The 9801-nt window shown below is 56.5% G+C and overlaps 1 protein-coding gene across 1 annotated transcript; it reads left to right on the forward strand.

Moving 5' to 3' along the window:
* Nucleotides 1–486: 486 nt before the first annotated feature.
* Nucleotides 487–5118, forward strand: POU3F2 (POU class 3 homeobox 2). Its single transcript, XM_066547514.1, has one exon. It carries the CDS (start codon nucleotides 487–489, stop codon nucleotides 1792–1794), a length of 1308 nt encoding a protein of 435 aa, XP_066403611.1. The 3' UTR covers nucleotides 1795–5118.
* Nucleotides 5119–9801: the final 4683 nt, after the last annotated feature.

The raw sequence follows: 9801 nt of genomic DNA on the forward strand, positions 1-9801 counted from the left end.
CGCAGAGACGCGCGTCGGGGCGCGAGCAACAGGAGCCGGCGGGCGCCCGGGCAGCGGCAGCATCCTCCCGCCGGCCGTGCGGTGCGGGCCGGGCCGGGCCGGGCCGGGGCGGGGCCGGCGGCGGCGCGCCCCTGCCCTCCGCTGCGCTCCCCCCGCCCCGCGGCCGCCGCTCCCCCGCGCCCCGTTCCCCCTCGGAGTTGGGTCGGAGCGGGGGCGGGCCGGGGGCGGGGCCGGGGCGGGGCGCGGCCGGCGGGGCGCGCCAATGGCGGGCGGCGGCGGCGGCGGTCGCCGGGAGCGGCGGTGTCCGTCAGGGCGCGGGGAGCCAATGGCGTGCGGCGGCGGGGCGGGGCGGCCGCGCGTGCCTTCGCAGTGGGCCCCGCCGCGCGGGCCGGGGGGGCGCGGGCGCCGCGCGGCGCCCGAGGCGAAAAAGTAGCTGTCAAATGCGCGGCGCCTTTAACCGGCGCGATCAGTGCGGCTCGGCGAGTCATGGCGACCGCAGCCTCCAACCACTACAGCCTGCTCGCCTCCGGCTCCCCCATGGTGCACGCCGAGCCGCCCGGCGGCATGCAGCCCGGCGGCGGCTACCGCGACGCCGGCGCCCTGGTGCAGGCGGACTACGCGCTGCAGAGCAACGGGCACCCGCTGAGCCACGCTCACCAGTGGATCGCGGCGCTGTCCCACGGCGGCCCCGGCGGTGGCGGCGGCGGCGGCGGCGGCGGGGGCGGCGGCGGCGGCGGCGGCGGCGAGGCGCCCTGGTCGGCGGGCGCGCTGGGCCAGCCCGACATCAAGCCGGCGGTGGTGCAGGCGGGCGGGCGCGGCGACGAGCTGCCGCCGCCGCCGCAGCACCCGCCGCCGGGGCGGGCGCCGCACCTGGTGCACCACGGCGGCGGCGGCGGAGGGCACCACGCGGCGGCGGCGGCGGCGGCGGCGGCAGCGGCGTGGCGGGCGGGCGGCGCGGCGCACCTGCCGCCCGGCATGGCCGCGGCCAACGGCGCGCAGGCGGGGCTGCTCTACTCGCAGCCGCCCGGCTTCACCGTCAACGGGATGCTGGGCGCCGGGCAGCCGGGGCTGCACCACCACGGCCTGCGCGACGCCCACGAGGAGCCGCCGCCGGGGCCGCCGCACCACGGCCCCGAGCACCCGCCGCCGCCCCACGGCCCCCACCCCGGGGCGGCCGGGCCGGCACCGTCCGCCGCCGCCGCCGCGCCCCCCGGGCCGCCGCCGCACCACGACCCACACTCCGACGAGGACACGCCGACCTCGGACGACCTGGAGCAGTTCGCCAAGCAGTTCAAGCAGCGGCGCATCAAACTGGGATTTACCCAAGCGGACGTGGGGCTGGCGCTGGGCACCCTCTACGGCAACGTCTTCTCGCAGACCACCATCTGCCGCTTCGAGGCCCTGCAGCTCAGCTTCAAGAACATGTGCAAGCTGAAGCCTTTGTTGAACAAGTGGTTGGAGGAGGCGGACTCCTCCTCGGGCAGCCCCACCAGCATAGACAAGATCGCGGCGCAGGGCCGCAAGCGGAAAAAGCGCACCTCCATCGAGGTGAGCGTCAAGGGCGCGCTGGAGAGCCACTTCCTCAAGTGCCCCAAGCCCTCCGCCCAGGAGATCACCTCGCTCGCGGACAGCCTACAGCTGGAGAAGGAGGTGGTGAGAGTGTGGTTTTGTAACAGGAGACAGAAAGAGAAGCGCATGACTCCCCCGGGAGGGACGCTGCCGGGCGCCGAGGACGTGTACGGGGCCAGCAGGGACACGCCGCCGCACCACGGGGTGCAGACCCCCGTGCAGTGAACTCGCGGCGGGGGCGCCCGGCCCCTCCTCCTCCTCCTCCTCTCCTCCTCCTCCTCCTCTCCTTCCCCCAACTTTTGATTGTCCTTTTTTTTCTTTTTTTTTTCTTTTTTTTTTAATTTTATTTTCTCCTATCTTAAAAAAAAGACAAAAAATCAAAAAAAGAAACAAACGCGAAAAAAAAAGAGAAAAGAAAACAAAAAGCGAGCGAGCGAGAGGGCGAGCGCGAATCACAGCGGACAGACAGATAGACAGACAAAGCACCTGCACCACACCGTCCCTTAGACTGTAGGAGGTGTGATGCTGTATTTTGACCTTTCCAGGCGAGTGCCCGTGCACGGGAGTGGAGTGGGTACCGCGCACCGGCAGGCAGGCAGGCACCGGCAGGGCAGCGGCGGGCACCGGCAGGGCAGCGGCGGGCACCGGCAGGGCAGGCGCAGGGCGAAGCGGTTCGCACAAAACTCCCTCACTCGCTGGCCAAAACAGACGGCGCTGCCCTGCCGGGGAGGGGGCGGAGGAGAAAGGGGGGCACGGCCACCTCGGGTCCCCTCCGCAGCCCCCTCCCGCCACACAAAGGCAGATCGCATTGTGGAATGTCGCTCGGTGTTGGCACATGCTGCTGTGTTTATTTTCTGTGGATCCCCTGTATGAATATATGTAAAAAAAAAAAAAAAGAAAAAAAAGGAAGAGAACTGAAAAGCTATCCCTTTTGATGTAGACAGTATTTAACCGTACCGATTTGCACTGCAAGAAAATCGAAGTTTACATAAACAAAATGTTTATTTTTTCTTTTTTCCCCCTTCCTTTCCGACCTTAATTTTGCAAATGACTTGCATTTTCCACAGTGAGCGTTAGTCAACCAGTGACCGGTCTACAATATGTTACTGTGTTTTAGCCTTTGCTTTATGTGTATATGTGAACTTTTGTTATAAACAAGTATTCTTAAATACGTGTAACGCTTATTTTCTCCTTTTACCATAGCAAAAAGAATTAGTATATGTGTGTGTATGTATACATGTGCACGCGTGCATAGGCATACATATATGCACATATAGATAATCTCTCTATATACACATATATATGCACCTCCAGCTTCCATTCTCCAGAGATGTGACTCTCGTAATTGTTTAATACATGCCTTCAATGGCAGGAGTCGAGTTTGGAGAAGGGAGAATAATGCAAATCAACAAAGTAAACTTCATTTTCAGGCAGTGTGTCCGGGGGTCGAGGCGCAACCAAAGGGGGAGGAAAAAAAATATGTGCAACCCTTCCAGACCGTGTCAGTGCGGGCAAGCAAGGCCTGGTGTGGGGAAGGCAGAGAGGGAACAACATGTTTCCAGAGTTTTCTCGGAGAAAGTGGCATTTCCTTGAGGGGGAAAGGGAATTATTTAGCTCCCCCACCACCGCCCCCTCAGCGCCCTTTCCTTCCCCTCTTCCCCCCCCGCGGCTCCCCTGCGTGCCTTTGGCAGCCCCGGTCTCGCCTCCCGGGCCGATATCAGCCTCTAAACTTTCTTTTATTGAGCAGTTTTATGTCAAGGCAGAGCCAGGGAGAGCCCGAGGAGCTGCTGGGCCCTGAGCTGAGGTGGGGGTCGGGTGCTTACACCTGCCTGTAAACACACGCTGCCCCCTCCTCTCCACAGAGACTGTGTGCATTTCTTTTTCGCTTTACTTTCCGTATTTATTTTCTTTTCTATTTGTATCCAGCCCCTCTCCCTTCCCATCCTCCCCTTGTCCTTTGGTCAGATTGTGGTATAATTTATTGAAGGAAAGGACCAGTTTTAACTTGGGCAGCCTTGTGTCTTTCACTGGGGAATGAAATGAAGTGGGAAAAAATGCCATTTTTCAATCCGTGTTTCTCACCCCCCCCTCCCTTCGCTAATAGTTTTAAAGTGCATTTCGTGACATTATCTTGATGAGAAATGGTTAACTTTCCAAAATAAAAAAAGAGAAAAACCCACGGGGACAAAAAGGAAAAAAAATGGAAAAAAAAAAAGGAAAACAAAAAGCTCTGAAGGGAAGCAGAGGAGCGGGACCTCGGAGCAGCGCATGTATGTGCGTGTGTCTGCGTGCGTGTTTGTGTACTTATGCACACACACAGCTATGCATATACATTAGAGGGACTTTATGATAGTTATAAATTCATAAAGGGATCATTTAGTCAGCACAAACGGGTGCTATAGAGACAAAGCATTTTTATAATCTAAAAGTTTACTTAGTTGAGTGTTGGACAATTATGGAGAAAAAACAGTGAAGCATTCTCTGGCAGAACTCTCCTATAAATATTGCATTCAGTAGCTAAGGCTTTAGAATATGTTTCTCATTGTCTTTTAAAATGCCTGTGACACTGGGTTTTCTTTCCTTCTTTCTTTCTCCCTTTCTTGCTTGCTTGCTTTCTTTCTTCTTGGTAAGACAGATGATCATTTCTAAGAGGCACATGCATTAGCCTTTTTCCTGGTTTTCCAACAATTGTTAAAAAGATACGGGCACCAAGCTTTTCTCTTTCTTTTTTTTTTTTTTTTTTTTGTTTGGTTTTTTATTTTTTGTTTGTTTGTTTATGTGTTGAGCTGCTTGTTATTTAAAGTGTTGAGGACTAGCGCCTAGTGAAGTGAATCAGATCAGGGCAGATCCAGTGGTAAAGGGAGGAAATGAACTTTCAGACACTTATTAAAATGTGCGTAAGGTCAGACAACGGAGTTGAGAGGATGTTTGAGAAAGCCTCAAACTCCAAATAGGTTTACTAAAAAAAAAGTTACCAAGCAAACCTTACCACTATGTATATATGTTTAATATTTGTCCTTTGAAATGCAGAAATAGTTTCAATGTTTTCTTTGTCTATTTTTCTTTTTTTTTTTTTTTAATGCTACCCAGGGAAATATTTTCATATCATTTTTAAGTGGCCTGCCTCAATGTATATTTATTTCTTTTAAAGCAAACAGGTTCTGGAAACTGTTTTTCTGTAGCTTTAAATGAGTAGGTGAACAAAATCTATATGGGATGTAATTTTTTTTTGTTCAGTCTCTTTAAAAATACTTTGTTTTGGTACATTTGGATGTGCTTGTGGGGAAAAATAAAAACGCAGAGATCCTTATATATTTATGTTAAAGTAATATTTTATTATCTACATAAAACAGAAATGCACAATACCTTCATAGTTTCTTCTAATTATTGAAATATCGTTATTTTATTTTTAAAGATAGCACAGATTTGCATAGTTCTTAAGATCTGGAGGGAGAAGACCCCAGTACTTATACTGAGCTGAGTTCTGTGTAAAAGCACCGCCGTTCCTTTCTATTTCATGGAATTTTTGGAATAAATTTGATGCCTATACCGAGAGGTTCCATGCTTATAACTTTGAGGGTCTTGAAGGAGAGCCTCGGGAGCTGTGTTCATTGTGTCTCTCCGCAGATGAACCACAGCCGTGTGTGTTTTGGAGCATTGATTTCTGTGCGGGTAGGGCTGTCCTGCCTTTGATGCTGGTGGGGAGATCTCAAGTTTTTTGCATTCTCTGGCGGAAGGCAGGGGGGAGAAGAGGTTCGACTCTTCTCGGTCCCTTTTTATAATTTAACATCTGACTCCTTAAAAAAAAAAAAAAAGAGAGAGAGAAAGAAAAAAAGCAAAACAAAAAGGCGGGGCTTAATGATGGGAGTACCGTTTGAAGGAGGAAGGAAGAGCGCGGCTGCCCAGCGGGGCTGCGCACCCTCGGGCCGGGCCGGGCCCGCGGCGATGGCCCCGGTGTCGCGTTCGGTGTCGGCGGCTCCGTGCGGTGACGGGCGGGTCGGTTTTCCCGGGGGGTCCCGGCTGGGGACCCGCGCGGCTGGCGCGCTGACAAGCGACATCCGAGTGCGCGGTGTTCCCACGCGGGCGGCGTGTTCAGGCCCTTCTGGGCTGGCTCGGGTTCCTAAGTGCGATATCCTGCCCCGCTCCCCCCCTCCCCTCCTTCGCGATAGTTTCTAGGCTTATTAGATTTAATCATCTTTTCTAACTTCTAGTCAATATTACACTCATGCCGAACAGATTCAGCTAAATGATCTTATCAATAGTTTCGAAGAGAAGTGACAGAAAGAAGAAGTGTTTTGTGACCGCAGACGTGCTGACGGGTAAAATGTTGAAGCTGGGTATGGATTTAAAAGTCCTTGGTCAATAGCCCGCGGAACGGGCTGCGGAAAGCGAGCAGCCTCTGCCCTCTGCAGGACACTCGGGTGGGCGCCCAGGGAATATTTCGCCTTTGACGGCAGGGCCCCGCTCTCGGGGAGCGCTCCCGTCTCGGGTGGGCAGGAGGTGGCCTGCACGGACGGTGCCGGTCCCGGCGGGGCAGGCCGGCGCCGCGGGCATGGCCGGCTCCGCCGGTGGCGCGGCCGCTGCTCGGGGCAGGCCCGGCCGAGGCCCCGGGGCCGCTGCTCCGGGGCTCTTTGCCCGGAGACAGGCTGACCTTACGGGAGCGACTTCGCTCGTCCTTCCGGACTGGTTGTGGGGAGGCCGGCTGGTTCGGGGGTCATCCTTTTTCTCCCTTTCGATCTCTCTTTTAAGAGAAAGGAGAGGGGAATGGAGCAGCCATAGGATGCTCCTTCTTCAGATGGATGTCAGGGTGTGAGGTGGCTCCTCGGGCTCCCTCGCTCTCATTTCCAGGCAGGGACACTCTGTCGTAGGTCAGATGTCAACAACAAAAGCCCTGTTTCCTCGGTTCGCTCTCTCCCCGGGGGAGGCCGAAACTGGGAGGCGAGAGGAGAGTGTATATCCTCAAGTCTGTCAGTCCTGATTGTCATCCCCGGTGTCCCCAGCCCCGCAGGGGCCAGAGGCAGCAGTCGGTGCTGCCCGGCCCGGAGAGCTCTCGCCGCCGCCCAGCTGCGCCGTCTTTCTTGAGAGAGGGCAGTGGGGGGCCGGGGTTTGGAAAGAGAGAAGCGGAGGAAGGCGAAATCATCCTACAAATTCCCCCGGCTGCGGGGCAGGCCGGGATGGTGTCCGGCCAGGCGTCGCTCTGGGGCTGGGCAGCCTGTGAGACCCCCGCTGGGGGCAGAGGCCGCGCTGTCTCTCCGTCGGGCTTTGTTGGCGGCAGTTCGGGGCTCCCCCGTGTCCCTTCTCCAGTGCCCCGGCTCCCGAGCGCGCCTCGGGCCGTGGCCGGGCCGCGGGGGCAGGGCGGGACGGTCCCGGCTGCCTGCGCCCTCCCGGCCTCTGCCCGCGGCCTCGGACCCGGCCCCAGCTCCCGCCCTCCGCTGATCCGATGGGGGAAAACCCTATAAACCCTGGCTGCCTACCCCTGCCTGCCGGGTGCCCCGGGCCTCGGCGTTGTCCAGGCCGCGTTGTTGGAGGTTTGGTGGCTCTTTGTTGCTGCGCCGTCGGTGAGCGGGACAGAGAGGTGACCCGGCCGGGGAAGGCTGGCGATGGCCTCTGGTGGGCGATGAGGCCCGGGGGAGAGCGATCACCGGCGGGCGGGAGAGCTGGGCTTAGTCCGGCCGTAGATACAGCATTGGGGAGGGTGGTGGGCATGGGGGGACCCCCAGGCCGAGCCTGAGCGGAGCCTTGCGGAGCAGGGAGTGGGGGCTGAGGAAAGAAGGAAACTGCCCGCGGCTTCTTGGCGGTGGACGGGGCAGTGACGGCCTTCTGCTGCGTCCAGAGCGGAGCCTGGGCGCTGGGCTCTGTCTTGGGAATCGTGGCTCTCCCGCCTCTCCCGCTCCTGCGGGCGGGTGTCTGTTTATTGTGTGTTTCGGAAGGGACGCGACCTGGGCTGCCTCTCTGGCTTTAAATCTCGATGTGGAAAATATAAAAATCCAAATTTTCAGAGTTGCAGACGCTAAGTTACTCTGTGCTCAGAGCATGGCCGGGCTGCCGTCGGGGATGTAGGAAGGTGTTCCGCAGAAGCGAGTTTGCCTCTGGCTCGGACGGGCGATGCTGGGGGAACGGGCACTTCTCCGGGGAAAATTAGTTAGAGCAAAGCCAAAGCGTGCTTTAGCAGAAAAGCAAAGACTTGTCTCCAGACCCGACTTCTCATCAAACTATAAACCAAACAAGTGGGCTCTCCGGGCAGGCGAGTCCCAGCTGCAGTGCGTGGATTCTCACGCCGCAGTCGGCCTCGGCCCGTGGCCTGGTCCCAGCTCTGGGTCTCTTCCTTCGAAGCGTTTATCTCTCCCTGAAAACTCCCTATAAATACCTCCGAAACTCGGCCAAGTGCCCCGAGTATGCCGGGATTTCAGGCAGGGCCCTCGGGGCCGGGAAGGCCGCCCGTGCCGGCGCGGAGCCCCTTCCTTCCCCCGCAACCCCGGCCCGCAGCGGCCCGGAGCCAGCGCCGCCCGACCCGAGCATCCCCGCGGGACGCAGGCGTCGGACCCTGCCCTGCCGTCGGCGGGCAAAGAGAGAGAGGGATGGGGCAAGGACAGGGGCAGCAGAGCGGCTGAGGCTGTGCCCCCGTTGCCGGGAGGAGCGGCGGGCCGGCGGCTCGGGCGGCTGGGGAGGGGGCGCCGGGACCCCTTCGCCCCAGGGAGGCCGCGGTTTTGGCCCGTGTCCGCCCGGCCCCGTCCGTGCCCCTGCCGGCCCGGAGCAGGAGCTCTGCCTCCCTGGGCCAGCGGGGATGCGGGGCCGGGGCCGCCCGGGGAACCCCATCGCTGCTCCGGCAGGGCCGGGGCCGTGCGGGCCGTCCCAGCGCCGGGTCCGGCTCCCGCCCGGCTGCAGCTCGCCCGGCCGGCTCGCAAGGTCCCGCCCGGCCGGGCTGAGCTGAACCGCGCCGCGTGTCCCCGGGCCTGTCCGCACAGATATCGTTTTTAAGGATTAAAAAGAGAGCAGGCCGGTAGGAAGTTGGCGGCCGGTGTTTCTCCCCCTCCTCCTCGCACGGCGGTAAATCCTGGCAGGCAGAGGCAGCCTTGTAAAAGTGATGACGAGACCGCTCTCCCCCTCCTCTTCCACGTCCCGTCTCCTCCCGTCCCGGGAGTTGTAAGAGGCGCTCGTCTAAAAGTTAGGACTTGTTTTTAGCCAGCCTGACTCATTCATTAATTCTCCTTCCCTCCTTGATTCATTCATGTCTGCAGTCATTCATTGCCAAGTCCATGGAGGCATCAGCTCCTTGGTCAGTAGGGGAGACGTACAAACAAGGATGGTGCTATTTATTTCCCTCTGCCTGTGGATTTCTAAGACGTTCAAGCAGGCACAATCATTAAACTAATTTGTATTTGATTGTTTGGGCGGACGGGGGTGAATTTTATTGCACTAAGCATTCAAGCACGCACGCATCGCTGATTACCAGTATACATTAAATAAAGTTGTTTGTACACATTGTCTTACCACATATAGGCAGTCTTATTATTCTAATTACTCTAATTAGTGCATTGAAATGTTTTCTACTTGATTTGAGGAGACAGTGATTAGTTCTATTACTTCTTTTAACTCTTATTTCATGGAAAACTGTTGATGCATATTCCAATTACCTTGTTTTTCTCTTTAATATAGCGTGGGCCAAAATTATTATGAAATTATATTGTTAGCGGGTAGAAACATCCATCTATTTTCCCTTTCTAAAAGAACTTCCATTTTTTTGTATCCACCACCAAGAGACAGAACACCCCCAAAGCGTTCACAAGTAATTACTTCTAGCCAAAACAGCAAGTTTCTTCTTTACGATTTCTTCTGCTAGTGCTTTAGTACTTTGTGGCTGTAGCATTAACCTTTATATTTTTTTTTCCTAAAAAGAAAAAAAAAAGAGTCTGACATATACTTCAAGCAAAGCTATTTCATAAGTTTTAAATTAAGGTTACTATTAATTGATAGGATCAGTTCATCAAACATGTTACTTCGATAGGGAATTGTAATTAAAACCTTAATCCCGTTTGAGACTTAGTTTTATCTTGAACACTTTCTTGAGGGATTTTTCCCCCGTTTTCCTTGGCGGTTGCCGCTTGAAGCACGGTGGGGGTGCAGAGTGGAACCCAGACCCCACCAGGGCAGGGAGGTTATTTCGTTATCGAAATACCATCTTCACTATTGAACCAATTGAGGTTTTGTGTCGAGTTTTGGGATGTGTGTGTG

Source organism: Molothrus aeneus, chromosome 3, assembly GCF_037042795.1.
Source record: "Molothrus aeneus isolate 106 chromosome 3, BPBGC_Maene_1.0, whole genome shotgun sequence".
In the NCBI taxonomy this organism is placed as follows: Eukaryota; Metazoa; Chordata; class Aves; order Passeriformes; family Icteridae; genus Molothrus; species Molothrus aeneus.

Bases quoted from the DNA above. Each gene is read 5' to 3' on its own strand.
- POU3F2 (XM_066547514.1), top strand. From the start codon at position 487: ATGGCGACCGCAGCCTCCAACCACTACAGCCTGCTCGCCTCCGGCTCC.